The sequence below is a fragment of the Heterodontus francisci genome, chromosome 27, assembly GCF_036365525.1.
Source record: "Heterodontus francisci isolate sHetFra1 chromosome 27, sHetFra1.hap1, whole genome shotgun sequence".
NCBI classification, from domain to species: Eukaryota; Metazoa; Chordata; class Chondrichthyes; order Heterodontiformes; family Heterodontidae; genus Heterodontus; species Heterodontus francisci.
Genome location: NC_090397.1, coordinates 15141804 through 15164053, shown reverse-complemented (window position 1 = coordinate 15164053; position 22250 = coordinate 15141804). Strand labels below are relative to the sequence as shown.

The following is a 22250-nucleotide window of genomic DNA, read 5'->3' as shown; positions in this document are numbered from 1 at the left end:
TGGTGGTGATGGTGAATCCTGCAAGTGGACAAAGCTGATTATTGCTCAGTCCTAGTTGCCCCAAAGACATCAAAGGTCAACTACATAGTGTGGGACTAGAGTCACATGCAGGGCAAACCAGACAGTGCGTGGCAGATTCCCTTCCCTGAAGGACATTACTGAGACAGTTGGATGTTTATGACAATCCAACAGCTTCATCTTCATTTTCTAGCACCACCCTAACATTTACCAGATTTACTGAATTCATTTTCACAATTTATCATGATGGCATTTGACCTCACAGTCTGTGAATTTTCTGGATCCTCCACCCCCATTCTCACAAAGCTAATATACCTAGATATGGGCATGCTCATTTCATCATAACATGAACAATACCATCAACCAGAAAATCTGACACTCAGCTTTAGTTAAATGTCTGAATTTTCAAATAGGTGCTGCTGGTGCACAGGAAATTTTCTGATACACACTGGAGGAGGATGAGATTCCTTGGTACTCAGAATTTTTAGACTTACATGTCATTTTTCATTGTAATTCCCCTTTTCTATATCACACAATGGGCTGTGTTGATTCATTTACTTCATTGTATCTTAACTCACTGTGAATCATTTTAGAGTCACATGAATCATTTCAGAATCATGTGTGCGTGTGCTGTTTGTGCTTCAAAGATTTTAGCTTCTATTTAAACAGTATCTGGGTCTGTCTCACTTGATTCACTCACTTGAACAGAGAATTTACAATTCCTTCAATACACAAATGGTGACTTTGTATACAATATTAATATTAACCTTTTCCATACTATTCTCTGAGGGGGATCAGTAAGGAATTTACATTACTGTGAAGGAAACTTCTATTTGAATGACTGTGCAACTTCCATCTAAAAATATTAATTGGAAAGAAAATCATTCATTAGTCGTCCTGTATTAAATGAGCTTCAAACTTGTAGATTATTACCAGAACCACCATCACAGAAAGCAACTTGGACCAAGGAACACTTTGCAGCTCGTTCTCAGCTCCTGCACCGAGCTGACCTTGTTCCCAAGACAACCAGCATGTTAGTGTAAAGTGTTAAGATTGATGCTGAGTTTGATCTCTGATAGCCTTCAATCTTAACCTCCTCATTCATTTTCATTAAGGGTGAGGAGGGATCATTAATTTTCTGCATTTAAGTATTTTAAAACATAATACATTTGCTTCAAGGATATGTTTATACACTAACAAATGAACTATTTTTTTCAGATAGATGGCCTACTATTACAGCCTGTTAAAATACACCGTCTGAAATTCTTTGAACGCAGATAGAATGGGGAAGCGTCTAGGCTGCGATTTAATAACTTCTGTGCCTTTCAGAGGCATGGTCTCTGTCAGATCATTTGATGCGGAAAAGGAAAATTGCCAAAGAAGGAATCTATTCTGTTAACAAGAGTTATTCGTAAAATCTATGAAGGCGCTTTCAACATTGATCTCTAAACCTCCTTGTTGTACTGTTCCCAGTACTGAGGCAAAAACAATAACCTTGTAGTTTTGATTTTTAATTCCACTGTGACCTCAAGCTTAATATAACCCATCCAATACTTACCTAGTAATAAAAACAGAAAATGCCAGAAATACTCAGCAAGTCAGGCAGCATTTCTGGAGAGCGAAACACAGTTTACGTTTCAGGTCATATCAGATGAAATATTAACTCTGTTTCTCTCTCCACAGATGCTGCTTGACTTGCTGAGCATTTCCAGCATTTTCTGCTTTTATTCCAGATTTCCAGCATCTGCAGTATTTTGCTTTTGTACCTGCTTAGGTACTTGATATCTACTTGTTAAGAATAAAATTAAAGAAAGAACTTGCATTTATATAGCACCTTTCATGACCTCAGAACATCCCAAAGCACTTCATAGCCAATTAATTATTTTTGAACTGTAGTCAGTTGTTTTGTAGGCAAACAGGGCAGCCAATTTGCATACAAGGTCCCACAAAAAGAGAGATAAATAGTTATTTTAATTCAGTTGGTTGATGGATTGAGTGCAGCATTTTCCCCGATTTCCATTGACTTCAATTTTACTAGGGCCAGATCATCAGAACTCCCTGCTCTTCTTCAGCAAGCAACATAGGACATTAATGTCCACCTTAACAGGTAGATGGGGACTTGCTTTAACACCTCATCTGAAACTTCTAACATTGAAGCAGTCCCTCAGTGAGTAACTAAAGTATCAGCTCAAATTACATGCTCACATCCTGAAATGAGGCTTAAATGTACACTCTTCTGACTCAAGCAGCAAGAGTGCTACCATTGCGACAAGCACTTACCAGTTTCTTGCGGATAAAACATGCGACATGACCCCGCTTTTTTTCAAAATACAGAAGAAATTGCTGCTGTGCATTCCAGCTCTAATTAGGTCCCAAATACTGACTCTCTGGTGGTTTAACGCCAGCTTTGATGGCATGAATTTAACACATTTGGATCAAATAATTTTTTTAAAAATTCATTCATAGGATGTGAGCATCGCTGTATAGGCCAGCATTTATTGCCCATCAATATTTACCCTTGAGAAGGTGGTGCTGAGCTGTTCAAGAGTTGCAAGTTTATGACCCAGCGACAGTGAAGGAACGACGACGTAGCTCCAAGTCAGAATGGTGTGTGGCATGGAGGGGATCGTGCAGGTCGGTGTGTTCCCATGCATCTGCTGCCCTTGTCCTTCTAGGTGGTAGAGGTCGTGGGTTTGGAAGGTGCTGTCGAAGGAGGCTTGGCATGTGGCTACAGTGCATCTTGTAGTTGGTACACGCTGCTGCCACTGTGCACCAGTGGTGGAGGGAGTGAATCAAGCGGGCTGCATTGTCCTGGATGGTGTCAAGTTTCTTGACTAGACAGGGTGTGTCTTTTGGCATGTTGATGTCAGTTACATGCCTATTCATTACTTTTGCATTTTTCTTTTAGGTCAGACATTTTGTTTCAGCCTTCGACCCATGTCGGGCAATTGAGACCATGTTGACCCCATCCAAGGCTGCAGTGCTTTACACTAATACAGAAAGGGGAGAGAGGAGGAAGCTCTATGTTCTGCAACCCATCTCAGCTTTTTAAAAATTCATTCATGGGATGTGAGCATCACTGGCCAGGCCAGCATTTATTGCCCATCCCTAATTGCCCTTGAGAAGGTGGTAGTGAACTGCCTTCTTGAACCGCTGCAGTTCACGTGGGGTAGGTACACCCACAGTGCTGTTAGGGAGTTCTAGGATTTTTACCTGATCTCATTGACAAGAACCTCTGCACCTTTTCTGTAAAACACTGCTCCACACAAATTTGTACCTGCAATGCCTCAATTCAAGCAGCTAGCTTGCTCACAGTAAATGGGTGTACTGACTCATTTCAAGAACGATATGATTAGCTTTTCAGTTTTGCATTCCTTATAACACATTCTAATTTGCTTGGATTCCATTCATCAAAATACAGAGAAATAAATTTGCTCTATATATAGCACCTTTCACAACTTCAACATGTTCCAGTGTTTTACAGCCAATGAAGTACTTCTGAAGCAGTCGCTTGTAATATAGGAAATGTGTAACACAGCAAGCTCCCATAAACAGCAATGAAATAAATAACCAGATCACTTGTTTTAGTGATGTTGGTTGAGGGCTAAATATTAGCCAGGCCACCAGGAGAACACTGCTGCTCTTTTATGACCAGCTGAGGTCAGACAGGTCTCAGTTTAACGTCTCATCCGAAAGACGACACCTCAGACAATACAGTGTTCCCTATATCAGCCTGGTATATGGGTTCACATCTGTGAATCACCTGCCTCAGATTATTATTAGTTGCACTTTCTTTTAAGACAGCCTTGTACCATCTATGGTTCATTGTAAATGCTAATGTGAGATGACAACAGTCACTAGTTGTGAACAGCTGAACTGATAAATTGAATACAATCATTTAAAAGTTTAACTGGGGGGGATAAAACATAAAATAGTTGCATAGTTGAGCTGGATCCTCTCCAGGCACAGGTTCCAACAGCATTCCCTGAATAGTGCGTAGAAACATGACCTTTCCTCTGTAGCAACAGACAAGGCTGAAAGACGCGCAAGTGTCTTCAGCCAAAGTACCAAGTGAATGATCCTATTTGACCTCCTCCTGAGGCTTCCAGCCTCACTGCAACCTGTATCCAACCAATTCAGTTCAACCCACATGACATAAGCAGCAAAGTGCATTGGATGCAGAAAAGGCCATGGATCCTGGCAACATTCCAGCTACAGTATTGAAGACCTGTGCACTAGAGCTAGCTACCCACCTAGCCAAGCAATGCAGACAATTGCTCAGGTCTGTCCTATCTGCAAAAGACAGAATAGATCCAACTTATTTTCTTACTGCCCTATCGGCCTCCTCCCAATAATCACTAAGGTAATAAAAGGAGTCATCAATGATGCTATTAAGCAACATCTGCTCAGTTATGGTTCCGCCAGAACCATTCATCTTCAGACCTCAACACAGCCTTGATTTAGGCATGGATGCAAGAGCAGATGCCACAGGAGGCAAGGGTAGCTGCCCTCAATATCAAAGCAGTTCTTGACTATGTATGGCATGAAGGAACTCTATCTGAACTGAAGTCAATGGGGGCCAAGGGGGAAATCCCTCCAGTGGCTGGAGTTAACATTACACAAAGAGAATTGGTCATGGTTGATAAAGGTCAAAACGGGTCATTATAGTCACAGAACATTACTGTGGAAGTTCTTCAGGAAACTGACCTTGGCCGACCATCTTCAGCTGCTTCATCAATGACCTTCGCTCTATCATAATGCCAGGACTGTGGCTGTTAGCTGAAAGTTCCACAGTGCTCAACTCCATTCACAACTCCTGCAATAATGAAACTCATGCCTACCTCCAGCAGATTTTGAAAGCTTGGTCATTTGCACCACAAAAATGTCAGGTTATGGCTATCTTGACTAAGGGGACATCCAGTCATCTTCCTCGACCTTCAAAAGCATCACTACCATCAAGTCCTCCAATATCCAGGGGGATTACTATTGACTTGAAGCCAATGTTCCCGCTAGGCCACGGAAATTCCCACAAAGGTGCACAAGCTGGCCCCTTTAAGTTACCCTGCGGGTGAGGCTATGCTAAAAAATGTAAAAGGTCCCTTGCACTTATAGGGGACATTGCTTGAAGCTGAACTGGACCAGCTGCATCAACAACATGGTTAGAAAAGTAGGGAAAAGGCTGGACTCTGACATCTGACTGAGATATGATTGAAATCAATTCATCAGTACAGTTGTTCATAACTCGTAATTGTTGTCATCTCACATCGGTATTTAAAATGAATCAATGGTACAAAGCAGTCTTAACAGCATCTGGGATGCAGCCTTACCTGAAAAAAGAAATGCACATCTGAGAATACTCTGGGTTAGTTTTGAATTCTGTAGGTTAATGCTGTGACGAGTGACTCCTGACCCCTCAAAGCATTTCCACCACCTTCAAGATATGTCACAAATATGATGGAATATTCTTCACTTGCCTGGATGGGTGCAGCCGCAACAACGTTCAGGTAGTTCGACAGCATCCCGAACAAACCAATTCACTTGACTGGTGGTCTGTCACTGGAGACCCATTCCTTCCATCCTACTTTGAATTTTAAGTTACTGAAGTTGCACATCACTTTCAACAGATGCCTAAATTAGGAAATTTAGAGAGTTCCAAGCAAATTTATTCAATGTGTCTTGAGTTTATTTTGCGCTCTAATTCATGAGTCACAACATTCTCTGGCCTTTGGTCAATGCTGTTCAAGATAAAACAAGACACTTAATCAAACGGCACTGTTCATGCACAACTTTATAAACAGGTGGTTGTGATGCAGCAGTTTATTTAAAAGCTGAATCTCAGAGTTGCTGGTTTACACTGGAGTATGCACATGCCAAATATTTTTTGGTACTTTACTTTGATTTAACAACCATACATGCAGGAAATGACTTCATTTCAAATTCAGCTTACTGCAGCAGAGAAATACAATTCAGAAGTTCTGTACATTTGACATTCTTTCATAACAATGTGCGAACAGTGTATCCACTAGCACTGTACCCACTGAAATTGAATTTTAAAATAAAACAAATTGACTGCTTGGTTTGATGAGAAACAATTTATAAATATTCATAAGATATTTATTTCCCAGTGGAATTAAGGGAACAATTTTTTTTCATGCTATTAGTTGTCTGTTACAACCTGCAAAACTATTGCAACAGTGAATTTTTATCTTTCATGCAGTTGTAAGTGTGCAAAGTAAGTGAATTGTTTGAAACCCTTAAAAATAAGTGTTCTGTACATTCAAGTCTTCAATTATGCTCTAAATTTGAAAAACCACAATCAAATGGCCACTGTATGCACTCTGGTTCTGCAATTTTACAAGTTACAAGTCAAGAACATTTTAAATGTTTTTTTGAAGTTCTATCTTGAGAATTATAAAAATACAATTTTTTTGATTTGCAGAATTATAGAGTACCATTTACTGGGTGTGGTAACTACAAATCTGATTAGGTATTCCTAAACCTTCCAGAATTTTTTCATTTTAATAATCTTTGTGAAACCGACTAGCCTGTAAATGTTTTTTATTAAAAGAAAATCCTGCATGTCTTGTGGCTTATTATATTACAACTCCTATGAAGGATGTACATATAGCTAAAAGCTGAAACTCTCAGACTGGCACTGAAACTTCATAGTGATATAGCATTTTGATAATGGCACTTCTAGTTTTCACTGAAGGCTGGCTTTTATCTTAAAAACAGTTCTTGTAGAAGAACATCCAGTTTTACAGGTACAGCATTGACTTAAAGTTTAGTACCATTTTGAATTTTAATACCCTTCTTTCTGTTTGGTCTTGGTGCTTAGTATTAAGTCATGAATTTGTTGAAAAGATTTGTACAACAGAAAAAAAAATGAATGGTTTCCATTTGCACCAATTCTAATGGAGTATCTTCTATATAATCTCTACATTTAGAGCAAAAGCCCAAGTCTCATCTAAAGCTCTAGACTGTAAAAGATTCCTGGATAACAGAATATGTGACAAGATGACCACTATTTGTCCAGGACTATCACAAGTCTACAGATATAGGACAATCGAGACCATTTACATACTGTGTAATGCAGTATGGCAGTTACGTACACATATCCATACAGCGGATAATGGTCAATGAGGTTGGAAATGCAGATAAACGTCTTCCATCAGTCCCTGAAGTACATGCACCTACAGCAGTAATCAATCTGCATCAGTTTCATGTGACTACATCTCCACCACCATTTCCTGTCTGTACGCCACTTGTCTGTGGCTGACAAAGTGCAGACTCCACATCAGTATCTCTAACAAAGTTCACCGCATCACCACTTACATTGATAAGGCACTGTGCCTAGAGAAAGAGACAACAAAGTAAGCAACCATTATGAGCAAAACATGGAATATGCATGCAACGTTGTCAAAGAATCAACTCCACTAAATAACAGCACTTCAAAATTGATGTGTTTTTTCAAAAAACTTTATATAAAAGTCAGGGACAGAAATAGCAGAATCACCAAAAGGAGCAGTCTTACCTATCGCTGCCTCTAGAATACCCTCCTTAAACCTCAACCTCTCTTTCGTCCTTTGATACTCCTTAAAACTTAACTCTTTGGCCATAGGAACAGGAGGAGGCCATTCAGCCACTCTCAAGCCTGTTCTGCCCATTCGATTAGATCTGTATCTTGACTCCACCTACTCGCCTTGATTCTGTAATCCTCAATACCCTTGCCTAACAAAAAACTATCTCAATTTAAATTTTTAATTGATCTCAGTCTGAACAGCTTTTTGGGTGAGAGGTTTCCAGATTTCCACTAGCTTTTGTGTGACTGAACTGGCTCTAATTTTAAAGTTATGCCTCCTTGTTCTGGACTCACACGAGAGGAAATAGTTTCTCTCTAACTATCCCATCAAATCCTTTAATCATTTTAAACACCTCAATTAGATCACCCCTTAATCATCGACATTCAAGGGAATACAACCCTCGTTTTTGCAATCTGTCCTCATAATTTAACCTCTTTAGCCCAATGTCATTCTGATGAATCTGTGCTGGACCCCTTCCAAGGCTAATATACCCTTCCTGATGTGCAGTGCTCATAACTGAATGCAGACGGAGTGTAATCAGAGCTGTAACATAACTTATACTGCTTTGTATTTCAGCCCTCTTGAGATGAAGGCCAACGTTCCGTTAACCTTTTAAATATTTTTGTACCCATCCACTATCTTAATGATTTCTGTACTTGGACTCCTAAATATCTCTGCTCCTCCACAGTTCTGAGCTTCTCGCCATTTAGAAAATGCTCCAATCTATCTTTCAATTTAAGGGGAAGAACTTCTGAGTGGTTGGTCACCTATGCTAATATCTCCTTATGTGACTTGGTGATAATTTTTATCTGATAACACTCCTGTGAAGCGCCTGGGGACATTTTACTATATTAGAGGCACTATATCCTTGAAGCGGCCAACACCCCCAGCTTATACACACTACTGAGTCAGCGACGCTTGAGATGGCTTGGCCATGTGAGCCGCATGGAAGATGGCAGGATCCCCAAAGACACATTGTACAGCGAGATCGCCACTGGTATCAGACCCACCGGCCGTCCACGTCTCCGCTATAAAGACGTCTGCAAACGCGACATGAAATCCTGTGACATTGATCACAAGTCGTGGGAGTCAGTTGCCAGCATTCGCCAGAGCTGGCGGGCAGCCATAAAGACAGGGCTAAATTGTGGCGAGTCGAAGAGACTTAGTAGTTGGCAGGAAAAAAGACAGAGGCGCAAGGGGAGAGCCAACTGTGCAACAGCCCCGACAAACAAATTTCTCTGCAGCACCTGTGGAAGAGACTGTCACTCCAGAATTGGCCTTTATAGCCACTCCAGGCGCTGCTTCACAAACCACTGACCACCTCCAGGCGCGTATCCATTGTCTCTCGAGATAAGGAGGCCCAAAAGAAGAATATAAATGCAAGTTGTTACTGTTAATTTATAGTGGCATACTGTGTAATGGTATCTCATATACCAGATAGGCCAGTAGGTTGGCCTATTGTACAGGAATTTAATTGCATCACTTTCTGTTGTATTTTTAATTTGCCCATTACCAGTATTTAGGCAGGATAAATAGAATATAAAAGCAGTGAGGCAGGATAAATAGAATATAGATGATTTTTACTCTTTATTCCAAAATTATTCAACAGAAATTAAAACATGGAATTAGGTTTAAAAACCTTTAAGGCACATTGGTGGCCAGGATGGTCGTGAGGTTTATAAGCTCTGGAATGGAGTACAAATGTTTCTTAAACATACTGGGTAGGATTTCAGGGGCTTTCTCCTCATCTCCCTCTGTAACGTCAACTGAAATCCTCTATAGAAAATGGTTAGCGACTGTTCCCAAGCGGTACAGCAATATTTGTTTAACCTGAATAGTATTTACTTCAGTCATGTTTTAGCTTTATGCATTTTATAATTGGTTAGAAGAAAAGTTTAATATTCTTATAAAACAGATGAACAGTTTTTCAAACTCAAGTACAGACCTGATTTTTGTTGGGATTTTCCATAAACACACACTGTTTCATGATGTAAGAAACGACTGCATTCCCTCCCAAAGCAGCGACATGGGCTCGCACCATAGCGAATACTTCAGCAATGAATGCATGAAGGAATCCGCTCACTCCTCCTTCCTGCACAGAAATAAAGCAGTTTTTAAATTAAAACTTAAAACATTTTCTGCCTTTACCCTCAGTTTTGTTTTATTTGTTGTAATGTAGCAAATTCTCAGTAAGCCCACCCGTTGCCTATGACAGTTATCTGATTCACCTTTTCTATCTTATTAAAGGGTTTTTGTAAAAATGGAACATGAGATTCTAAGTACGGCTCCAGGATTTTAAAAAGTTTAGAAAAGCATTCCTCGAACACATTCATTCTTTAAAAAACAAATTTCATCCTTCTCCAGAGTAAAACCTCTTCCATATTCACAATAATGAAACTACAAACCTTTTGTCTCAATTTGTTTGAAATGTGTGTTCTATTTTAGTCAATTTTTAACATGAAGCAAATGGGTAAAATCTCCTTTCCAGGTTTGCTGAAACAGCCTTTATGATCACCAATGGTAATGATTAATTTTAAAAGTGGAGTAGAAGAGTTCAGAAGACTTCAGAAGCTGAAGAATAAAAAAACCGGATGGACTACTCAGCATTGACATAAGCAGCAGAAACGACAAGGGCATACTCAGCCCCGTCAACCCTGCAAAGGCCTCCTCATGAACATCTGGGGCCTGGTGCCAAAATTGGGAGAACTGTCCTATAGGCTAGCAACAGTAACATAATCGTACTCACCAAATCATATCTTACAGTCAATGTCCCAGACACTTCCATCACCTGAGGTGGTGTACAGTTGGGAGGGTGTTGCCCTGGGAGGCCTCAACATTGACTTCAGACCCCATGAAGTCTCATGGCATCATAAATAGCTGCGTAAGTAACAAAATGTAAAGGGAAAGGTCTACAGTTTTTTTTGAACATAGGAGGCAGTGTTTTTTTTTTAGGGACTCAAGGTCCCTAGTGTAAATAATTTATATTTTGGATAATTTAAGGAGATAAATTAAGGGTAAGTCATGGCAGGGCAGCTCGGCAACGTGGAATACTCCTCCTATGCAATGTGGGAAGTCAGGGACACTTCCAGTGTCCAAGGCAAACACGTGTACAGGAAGTGTCTCCAGCTGCAGCGACTCGAAATCCGCGTTTCAGATCTGGAGCGGTGGCTGGAGACACTGTGCAACATCCGCGAGGCTGAGATCATCGTGAATAGCACGTACAGGGAGGTGGTCACATCGCAGATAAAGACTGCTCAGGCAGTAAGGGAATGGGTGACCGCCAGGCAGAGTAGAAGAACTAGGCAGGTAGTGTAGGAGTCTCCTGGGTCCATCTCCCTATCTAACACAGTGGCGCAGTGGTTAGCACCGCAGCCTCACTGCTCCAGCGACCCGGGTTCGTTTCTGGGTACTGCCTGTGTGGAGTTTGCAAGTTCTCCCTGTGACCGCGTGGGTTTCCTCCCACAGCCAAAGACTTGCAGCTTGATAGGTAAATTGGCCATTGTAAATTGCCCCTAGTGTAGGTAGGTGGTAGGAGAATGGTGGGGATGTGTTAGGGAATATGGGATTAATGTAGGATTAGTATAAATGGGTGGTTGTTGGTCGGCACAGACTCGGTGGGCCGAAGGGCCTGTTTCAGTGCTGTATCACTCTAGTCTATGACTAACAGATTTTCCACTTTGGATACTGTTGGGGGAAGATAGCCTTCTCAGGAGAATGCAGCAAGAGCCAAGTCTGTGGCATCACGGGTGGCTCAGCTGCACAGGAGAGGAGGAAAAGGAGTGGGAGAGCTATAGTGATAGGGGATTCTATCGTAAGGGGTACAGATAGGCGTTTCTGTGGCCGCAAACGTGACTCCAGGATGGTATGTTGCCTCCCTAATGCTAGGGTCAAGGATGTCACGGAGCAGCTGCAGGACATTCTGAAGGGGGAGGGTGAACAGTGAGAGGTCATAGTACACATTGGCACCAAGGACATAAGTAGAAAGAGGGATGAGTTCCTCCAACAAGAATTTAGGGAGCTAGGTAGCAGATTAAAAAGCAGGACCTCAAAGGTTGTAATCTCTGGATTACTCTTGCTGCCATGCGCTAGTGAGCATAGGAATAGCAGGATAGAGCAGATGAATGCGTGGCTGAGGGGATGGTGCAGGAGGGAAGGTTTTAGTTTCCTGGATCATTGGGTCTGTTTCTGGCAAAGGTGGGACCTGTACAAGTTGCACCTGAACCGGAACGGGACCAACATCTTTGCTGGGAGGTTTGCTAGTGCTGTTGTGGGGGGGGGGGGGGGGGGATGGGATACACAGAGTGGAGGTACAGTAGAGGGTGATGCACAGTCAAATATAGAAGAGAAACAGAGTTAGTCTGGAAGGCAGAGCAAATATAGACCTGTTAAGGCACAAGTGAAAAATGTAAGGCTGGACTGCATCTATTTTAATGCAAGAAGTCTTACTAGTAAGGCAGAAGAATTAAGGGCATTGATTAGCACATGGGAATATGATATTATTGCTATGGCAGAGACATGGTTGAGGGAGGGGCAGGACTGGCAGCTCAATATTCCAGAGTATAGAATCTTCAGGCGTGACAGGGGAGGGGGTAAAAGAGGAGGTGGCACTGCACTGCTGGGGCTGAAAACTTAGAAGGTTCCTCAAATGAGGCCATCTGGGTAGAACTTAAAAACAAAAAGGGGGCAATCACTTGGCTGGGAGTGTACTACAGGCCTCCAAACAGTCAGGGAGAGATAGAGGAGCAGATATGTAGGCAAATCTCAGAGAGGTGTAAAAATAATAGGGTAATAATAGTAGGGGATTTCAACTTCCCCAATATCAACTGGGATAGTAGTGCAAAAGGCTTAAAGGGGGCGGAATTCTTAAAATGCATACAGGAGAGCTTTTTGAGCCAGTACGTAGAAAGTCCGACAAGAGAAGGGGCAGTACTGGACCTAACTTAGGGAATGAAGCCGGACAAGTGGTAGAAGTGCCAGTGGGGGAGCATTTCGGGGATAGTGACCATAACTCTGTAAGATTTAAGGTAGTTATGGAAAAGGACAAAGATGGATCAGAAATAAAGTTACTGAATTGGCAGAAGACCGATTTCAATATGATAAAACAGGATCTGGCCGAAGTGGACTGGGAGCAGCTAATTGTAGGAAAGTCTACATCAGACCAGTGGGAGTCATTCAAAGAGGAAATAGTGAGAGTTCAGAGCCAACATGTACCTATTAAGGTGAAAGGTAGGACCAACAAGTCCAGGGAACCCTGGATGTCAAGGGATATGGAGGATTGGATAAGGAAAAAAAAGGAGGCTTATGACAGACTCAGAGCGCTGAAAACAGCAGAGGCAATAGAGTATAGAAAGTGGAGGGGGGTACTTAAAAAAGTAATTAGGATAGCAAAGAGGGGACATGAAAAAACACGAGCGGGCATGATAAAGAAAAATCCTAAGGTGTTTTATCAGTATATTAGGGGCAAGGGGATAACCAGGGAAAGAGTAGGGCCCATTAGGGACCAAAGTGGCAAGCTGTGTGTGGAGCTGGAGGACATAGGTGAGGCTTTAAATGATTACTTTTCATCTGTGTTCACTAGGGAGAAGGACAATGTAGGTGTAGAGATCAGGGAGGGGGATTGTGATATACTTGATCAAATTAGCATTGAAAGGGAGGAAGTATTAGCTGTTTTAGCGGGCTTAAAAGTGGATATATCCCCAGGCCCAGATTGAGATGTATCCCAGGTTGTTATGTGAGGAAAGGGAGGAGACAGCAGGGGCTTTGACACAAATTTTCAAATCTTCTCTGGCCACAGGAGAGGTAACAGGAGGATTGGAGGACAGCGAATGTGGTACCATTATTCAAGAAGGGTAGCAAGGATAAACCAGGTAATTACAGGCCGGTGAGTCTAACATCAGTGGTTGGGAAACTATTGGAAAACATTCTGAGGGACAGGAGTAATCTCCAGTTGGAGAGGCAGGGATTAATCAGGGATAGTCAGCATGGCTTTGTCAGGCGGAGATCATGTCTAACTAACTTGATAGAATTTTTCGAGGCGGTGACTAGATATGTAGATGAGGGTAAAGCAGTTGATGTAGTCTCCATGGACTTTGGTAAGGCTTTTGATAAGGTCCTGCATGGGAGATTGGTTAAGAAGGTAAGAGCCCATGGGATCCAGGGCAATTTGGCAAATTGGATCCAAAATTGGCTCAGTGGCAGGAGGCAGAGGGTGATGGTTGAGGGTTGTTTTTGCGAGTGGAAGCCTGTGACCAGTGGTGTACCGCGGGGATCGGTGCTGGGATCCTTGCTGTTAGTAGTGTACATTAATGATTTGGCATGAATATAGGAGGTATGATCAGTAAGTTTGCAGATGACACGAAAATTGGTGTCGTAAATAGTGAGGAGGAAAGCCTTACATTACAGGACGATATAGATGGGCTGGTAAGATGGGCGGAGCAATGGCAAATGGAATTTAATCCCGAGAAGTGTGAGGTGATGAATTTTGGGAGGACCAACAAGGCAAGGGAATATACAATGGATAGTATGATCCTAGGAAGTACAGAAGGTCAGAGGGGCCTTGGTGTACTTGTCCATAGATCACTGAAGGAAGCAGCACAGGTAGACAAGGTGGTTAGAAAGGCATATGGCATACTTGCCTTTATTAGCTGAGGCATAGAATATAAGAGCAGGAAGGTTATGATAAAATGCTAGTTAGGCCACAACTGGAGTACTGTGTACAGTTCTGGGCACGACACTATAGGAAGGATGTGATTACACTGGAGAGGGTGCAGAGGAGATTCACCAGGATGTTGCCTGGGCTGGAGCATTTCAGCTATGAAGAGAGACTGAAAAGGCTCGGGTTGTTTTCCTTGGAGCAGAGAAGGCTGAGGGGGGACCTGATTGAGGTATACAAAATTATGAGGGGCATTGATAGGAAAAAACGTTTTCCCTTAGCGGAGGGGGTCAATAACCAGGGGGCATAGATTTAAGGAAAGGGGCAGGAGGTTTAGAGGGGATTTGAGGAAACACTTTTTCACCCAGAGGGTGGTTGGAATCTGGAACACACTGCCTGAAGAGGTGGTAGAGGCAGGAAGCCTCACAGCATTTAAGAACCATTTAGATGAACACTTGAAATGCCACAGCATACAAGGCTACTAGCCAAGTGTTGGAAAATGGGATTAGAATAGTTAGGTACTTGATGGCCGGCACAGACACGGTGGGCTGAAGGGCCTGTTTCTCTGATGTATGACTCTATGTCAAACATGGGCAAGGAAACCTCCTGCTGATTATCAACTACTACCCTCCCTCAGCTGATGAATTCTCCAGGTTGAACATCACTTGGAAGAAGCACTCAGGGTAGCAAGGGCACAGAATATACTCTGGGTGGGGGACTTCAATGACAATCACCAAGCGTGGTCTGGTAGCACTCTACTGACCGAGCTTGCAGAGTCCTGAAGTATTTAGCTGCCATACTGGGCCTATGGCAGATGGTGAGGTGACCAATGTCATGGAACTATTTTTTTTCTCCTCTGTTTAAAACAGCGTGTCTTTAAAAACTAAGGGGGCACAGTGTGCCAGCTGCACCTGTTTCCTAGGCCAAAGCAGGAAAGAGGAGGTCACATGATGTACTGTAACTTTTAACTGTGGGTAAAGACTGCTTTAACCAGTTTGAACTGCAAAAAAACAAAGGGTGTTGTACACTGGCGGAAGAAGCTCTCCATTTCTCAGAAGAAAAATCTACAGTGAGCTCAGACTAAGGAGGAAAAAACCCCTGAAAAAGAACAATTTGCTTTGTTGGAGGTAGTAAATTCCATTTTACTTTGAAACTCTAAGTAGTCTGCTACAGAAGTAACTCTCTATTGCCTATTTATGTTTGCTGGAATTCTCAGTAAAGTTTTCACGAAAAGACAGCCGATTTTAAAATCCAAATAGACCTATTGTTGTGCTTCTCACTAAAAGAACTGTGTGATGCCTGCTGCAGCTGAAATACTTTGAATATCTATCGATTAAAGACTGTTTCGTCAAATTCGCCTGGAGGCTTCGAGTGGCATCTGATTACTCTACTTTGGGACACCTCATCAACCGGGAACGCAACTTACCAAGATTTACAACCCAGCTATTTATTATATTCCTAAGAAATACTTTTTTTTCCACAACCGGTTAACCATTTTCTTTGAGATGTATGTGTGCGTGCATTGGGGGGGGGGGGGGGGGGTGCTTAGGATAAATAGGTTATAAGGTCTTTAGATATAAATTTATCTTAATAGTGTTATGATTTAGTTTATTAATAAATAGTTAATTTGTTGTTGTCTAAAGATACCTGATTTTGTGTACTTTATTCTGGGGGTTAATAAAGTGTTTAATTTGGCTGGTTTTCAGTTAAGTGGGAAAACTTTCATAATATGCTGCGACCTGTGGAGTATTGGGACTGATTTGACAGTCTCCCACCTCGGTCGTAACACCAAGAGGTAAAAACCTGCTTGACCTCGCCCTCACCAATTTACCTGTGTAGATGCATCTCGTCAATGACAGTATTGCTAGGAGCAAGCACCGCATAGTCCTTGTGAAGACCCAACTTCACACTAAAGATACCTTCCATTGTGTTGTGTGGCACTACCACCATGCTAAATGGGATAGATTCAGAACAGATCGAACAGCTCAAAACGGGGCATCCATGAGGTGCTGTGGACCATCAGCAGCAGCAGAATTATGTTCAGCCACAATCTATAACCTCATGGCCTGGCATATCCCTCACTTTACCATTACCATCAAGCCAGCGGATCAACCCTGGTCAATGAGCAGTGCAGCAGCAGCACCAGGCCTACCAAAAAATGAGGTACCAATCTGGTGAAGCTACAACACAGGACTACATAGATGCTAAACAGCGGAAGCAACATGTTGTAGAACAGAGCTAAGTGATCCCACAACCAACTGATCAGATCAAAGCTCTGCAGTCCTGCCACATTCAGTTGTGAATGGTGGTGGAAAATTAAACAACTAACTGGAGGAGCAGGCTCCACAAACATCCCCATCCTCAATGATGGGCCAGCCGAGCACGTCAGTGCAAATCACAAGGCTAAAGCACTTGCAACCATCTTCAGCCAGAAGTGCTGAGTGAACGATCCATCTCAGCTTCCTCTTGAGGTCCCCAGCATCACAGATGCCAGTCTTTAGCCAATTCAATTTACTCCATCTGATATCAAGAAATGGCTGAAGGCACCAGATACAGCAAAAGCTATGGGCCCTGACAACATCTTGGCTGTATTACTGAAAACTCGTGCTCCAGAACTAGCCGCACCCCTAGGCAAGTTGTTTCAATACAGCTACAACACTGGCATCTACCAGACAATGTGGAAAATTTCCCGGGTATGTCCTGTCCACAAAAGCAGGACAAATCCAAACTGGCCAATTACTGCCCCATCAGTCTAGTCTTGATCATCAGCAAACTGATGGAAGAGGTCATCGACAATGCTATCAAGCAGCACTTGCTCAGCAATAAACTGCTCACTGATGCCGAGTTTGGGTTCCACCAGGGCCACTCGGCTCCAGACCTCATTACAGCCTTGGTTCAACCATGGACAAAGGAGCTGAATTCGAGGTGAGGAGAGAGTGACTGCTCTTGACATCAAGGCAACATTTGACCGAGTGTCGTATCAAGGAGCCCTGGCAAAATTGAAATCAATGGCAATCAGGGGGAAAACTTTCCACTGGTTGGAGTCATACCCAGCACATACGAAGATGGTTGTGGTTGTTGCAGGCCAAACATCTAAGTCCCAGGACTTCACTGCAAAGTTCCTCAGGGTAGTGTCCCAGGCCCAACCATCTTCAGCTGCTTCATCAATGACCTTCCTTCCATCATAAGATCAAAAGTGGGGATGCTCACTGATGATTGCACAATGTTTAGTACCATTTACGACTCCTCAGATACTGAAGCAGTCCATGTCCACATGCAGCAAGACCTGGACATCATTCAGGCTTGGGCTGATAAGGGGCAACTAACATTTGAGCTACACAAGTACCAGGCAATGATCATTTCCAACAAGATAGAATCTAACCATCTCCTCTTGGCATTACCATCACAGAATAACCTACCATCAAAATCTTGGGGGTTACCATTGACCAGAAACTGAACTAGACCAGCCATCTAAACACTGTGGTTACAAGAGCAGGTCAGAGGCAGGGAATTCTGTGGCAAGTAACTCACCTCCTGACTCCCCAAAGCCTGTCCACCATCTACAAGGCACAAGCCAGGAGTGTGATCGAATACTCTCCAATTGCCTGGATGAGTGCAGCTTCAGCAACACTCAAGAACCATCCAGGACAAACCTGCTTAATCTGCAGCCCACCCACCACCTTAAACATTCACTCCTTTTACCATTGGTGAACAGTGGCAGCAGTGTGTACCATATACAAGATGCACTCCAGCAACACATGAAGCCTCCTTTGGCAGCATCTTCCAAACCGATAACCTCTACCACCTAGAAGGCCACCACCACCTGCAAGTTCCCCTCAAAGTCACAAACTTGGAACTATGCCGCCGTTCCTTCACTGTGGCTGGGTCAAAATCCTGGAACCCCCTTCTTAACAGCACTGGCAGTACCTACACCAGATGGACGGCAGTGGTTCAAGGCAGCAGCTCACCACCTGCTTCTCAAGGGCAAATGAGGATAGACAATAAATGCTGGGCTTGCCAGCAACACTCACATCCCATGAAAGAATAAAAAATAAACTTCAAAAAAAGAAAGTGCTTCCTTGGCTGTAAAGCACAGTGGACTTGAGGTTTTGGGTATTGATCAAGTCTCACTAGCTATAGAACGGATGTAGAGTCAAATGCTTTCTGCACACTCATCCTCAACCTCACTGGAATACCCAGTATCACCAGTCGGACATTTTTTTCATTTCCAACATCAGCTATTCTATGACTGACCCCTGCAGTGGGGCTACCAAATATTGCCGTATTTGAAGTGGATGTAAATTTTTGGGGTTTAATTCCAGAACTCATTTCACGCAGGACAACACAGTCCAAGCTGAATTTAAATACCACATCCCAAAGTAAAGGCTAATGTCATTCAGGCCCTCTCCAAATGATCATTTTTAAAAACATGTTTACTGGGCCCCTCACTACAATCTTCCATTTTAACCAGCAAGAATATGTTAAATTGACATAATACAAATGGACTCATTAATCAACACAACTGCCCATAATTCATTTAAAAATCGATCATTGTTTTTGTAAATTTACTTAAACTGAGCAAAAAGGATGAGTCCTCAGAGCAGCTTACGAGAGGAGAACAATAACGCAATATATTTAATGATGGGATGTGGGTTTGTGGGTCCAATCTTCCATAATTCCTAACTTCAATCACGTCTCCCAAGGAAGGAGGCAAAAGCAAGCTAAGAATTATCCTGAAATAGTTGCACGTACATTTTATGTAGCATGTAGTATATGTTAATGACTTCAGGGCATCCTAAAGTACTTCACAAGCAATTAAGCTGTTTTCAAGTGTAGTTACTGTTGTCATGTAGGCAAAAGTATCACTGCTGTTGCGGGACCTTAACGACCAGAATATCTATTTTTAGTGGCGTTAGTTCAAGGATGAATGTTAGCCTGATCCATGTGAAAGAGCAGACAGAAGGGCCTACGTTTAATATCTCATCTGAAATTCAATACCTCTGACAACATGGCATTCCCTCAGGACTGCACTGAAGTGTCAGTCTAGATCAGGGGTCTGCAACCTGCAGCTCTTTAACATCTCATTTCTGGCTCCCAACCTTTTCCAGTTGGATTGCATTAACATGAAAAAAGTCTAAAATAAATTAAGTCAAGAAAAGAGCTGTGTTTTTATTGTGGGGATAAAAAACTAATTATGCTGCATTTGACTGTTTCAAACGAAAATTTTAACGAACATATCATCATGCTCTAAATAAACCTGTTCGAATGGTATACCTACATCACGGTTATAGAAAAGGCAACAATAGAAAAGAAAAATACTGCGGATGCTGGAAATCTGAAATAAAAACAGAAAATGCTGGAAATACTCAGCTGGTCTAGCAGCATCTGTGGAGAGAAAAGCAGAGTTAATGTTTTAGGTCTGTGACCTTTCCAATGCGGGGAGGTTGCCCAGTGAACTGAGGTGACCTCCCCGTGGGCTTTGGGGGTGGGTGGGTCCTCCTCAGTGTGCAATCTGTGGCCTATGGAGGGCCGCTGACAGCAAAGGCCACTCCTCTGTTAATACCCTACCCCCATTATCTCCAGGGCCTGCTGGATAGGCCCCGGTGACACGCCTCACTTACCCCCTTTCCAGGTTACCAGTGCTGCTTCCAGGCCTGATGCAGTACTGGCAGTGGCCACCGCTCCCAGTGACACTGCGACACTACTGAGCTGCCAGCCCTCTTAAATGCCCGAGTGCTGTTGAATTGCACTATGGGGGGTGGGGGAGGCAGAGAGGGGTTCCGAAAGGCCAAGGCAGTATTCCCCTCGCCTTTTTGGCCCGGCACCGGGAGCCCCACCAGCACAACTAAATCCCGCCCCTAGATTCATTGTACCATTGCGGCACAGAAGGAGGCCATTTGGCCCAATGAGTCCATGCTGGCTTTCTGTAGAGCAATCCAGTCAGGCCCATTCCCCCACTCTATCAACACAGCCCTGCAAGCTTATTTCCGTCAAGTGCCCATCCAATTTCATTTTGAAAGCATTGATTGTCTCTGCTTCCACCACCTTTATAGGCAACGAGTTCAAGGTCATTACCACTCGCTGTGCTAAAAAAAGTACTTCCTCACATACTGTCTATATCTCTTGCCCAAAATCTTAAATCTGTGTCCCCTAGTCCTTGTACCATCAGCTAATTGGAACAGTATTTTGTTGTCTACCTTATCTAAACCTGTCATGAGATTATACACCTCTATCAAATCTCCCCTCAATTGCCCTTGCTCCAAGGAGAACTATCCCAGCTTCTCCAATCTATCCTTGTAGATATATTCCCTCATCCCTGGAACCATTCTGGTAAATCCTTTCTGCACCCTCTCAATGATCCTCACATCCTTCCTAAAATGTGATTTTCCTGCAGATTTGCCCGAATATCTCCCCTTCTCTCTCTCTCACTATTTGGTGGCTTGTAGAATAACCCAAGTAGTGTGATCATACTCTTTTTGCTTCTCAACTCTGACCAAATGGATTTTGTCTATGTCCCCTCAAGGAGGCATTCTCTCTTTCCAACACTACAATGTCTTCCTAATCAGTACTGCCAACCCACCTCAATTTTTTACCTTCCCTATCTTTTCTGAACACTTTGTATCTGTGAATATTAAGTGCCCAGTCCTCACTGTTTTTAAGCAAGGTTTGTTATTACCACATTATATTCTCACATGGCTTTTTGCACTTGCAGCTCACCAACCTTTATTCACCTCACTTTATGTGTTATATACATGCATTCTAAACCTGTCTTTCTATTCCTTGTAGTCCATCTAAGTCTGCTCCTAGCTAATATGGTATGACTTTGTTCTCTAATACTAATACACTCTTACTTCTTCATACAGCTTATTCCTCTTTTCTACCTCCATGTACTGGTGCTCATCCCCACCCCACAGCCCACCAATTTCCCACAACAAAGTCTGCTTCACAGTCCACAAAAAAGTCCATCAAAAGGCTAATATGAACAAAAAAACATTGACAAGTGATAAATATAAATGTAAAAGTTTTTTTTTTGAAAAAGGTCTCATTTCATGCAAATCCCTCCACCTTCCTCTCCACTACAAATGTCCTCAAAACCAATTGCTTTGGTTATGTTTTCAGTCATGTCTGCTAACTTCTCCTTTCTTGGTTGGATCCCATTTGATGTATCTGTGAAATGCCTCAGGATTTTTTTTGAGATTCTTAAATAGGTTGCAAAAATGCAACATATTGCCGTTGACAGTTGGTACATACAAAGAGACCTCCTAACTGGAAGAGTGTGAAAAGTATTTCAATTTGAAGAAAAATACAGTCACTTCCCACACTACAAGTTATCCCTCGTTGATAGAACAGACAATTTACTTCAGGACATCTGATTTCTTGCAAATGTATATCATCTGATTCAAGTTAACCAAAGTCTCTAGTCACAATTACATGGTTTCTAGAGGGCTGATAAATAAGTGGAAAGTCACCTGAACTGGGTTCAAAGCTGCAAATAAAAATGCCCGAAGTTTTGGGTGGAGGAGGGGTTGACCAGGTTTTGAGTAAGTTGCTAGGAACTGTGCAGGAGCAGAAAGATTTAGAGTCCAAGTACAGAAATCACTGAAAGCTAATGGACAGGTCCAAAAATTGGCTAAATGAGATGTCTGCCATTATTTCAAGAATGCTGGAATATAAAGGGATGGAAGTTATGTTACAGCTGTACAGAGCTCTGGTTAGATTCCATCTATAGAACTATGTTCAGTTCAGAGCACCATATCTCAAAGGATATACTGGCTTTGGAGCAGGTGTACAACAGAATAATGCCAGGGCTAAAAGGCTTACATTATGAGGACTGATTGCATAGCCCTTACAAACTTGTAAAACCCTGAATAGAGAAGATTAAGGGGTGATTTAGTTGAGATGTTTTAAGATGATCGAAGTGTTGATCAGGTTGATGGAGAGAAACTATTTCCTCTGGTGGGGGAGCCCAGAACTAGACAGCATAACCTTAAAATTAG

The 22250-nt window shown here is 42.5% G+C and overlaps 1 protein-coding gene across 12 annotated transcripts in view; it reads right to left on the bottom strand.

The window, feature by feature from the left end:
- Window positions 1-5780: 5780 nt before the first annotated feature.
- Window positions 5781-22250, bottom strand: part of c2cd5 (C2 calcium dependent domain containing 5) — a 148837-nt gene continuing 132367 nt past the window's right edge. For all 12 annotated transcript variants that reach the window (XM_068058899.1, XM_068058905.1, XM_068058909.1 and 9 more), the window contains 2 exons: window positions 9547-9693; window positions 5781-7371 (listed from right to left, as the gene is read on the bottom strand). In XM_068058899.1, coding sequence (XP_067915000.1) covers window positions 7240-7371; window positions 9547-9693 — 279 coding nt within the window. In that variant the 3' untranslated portion in view covers window positions 5781-7239. The remainder of the gene's footprint in view (window positions 7372-9546; window positions 9694-22250) is intronic.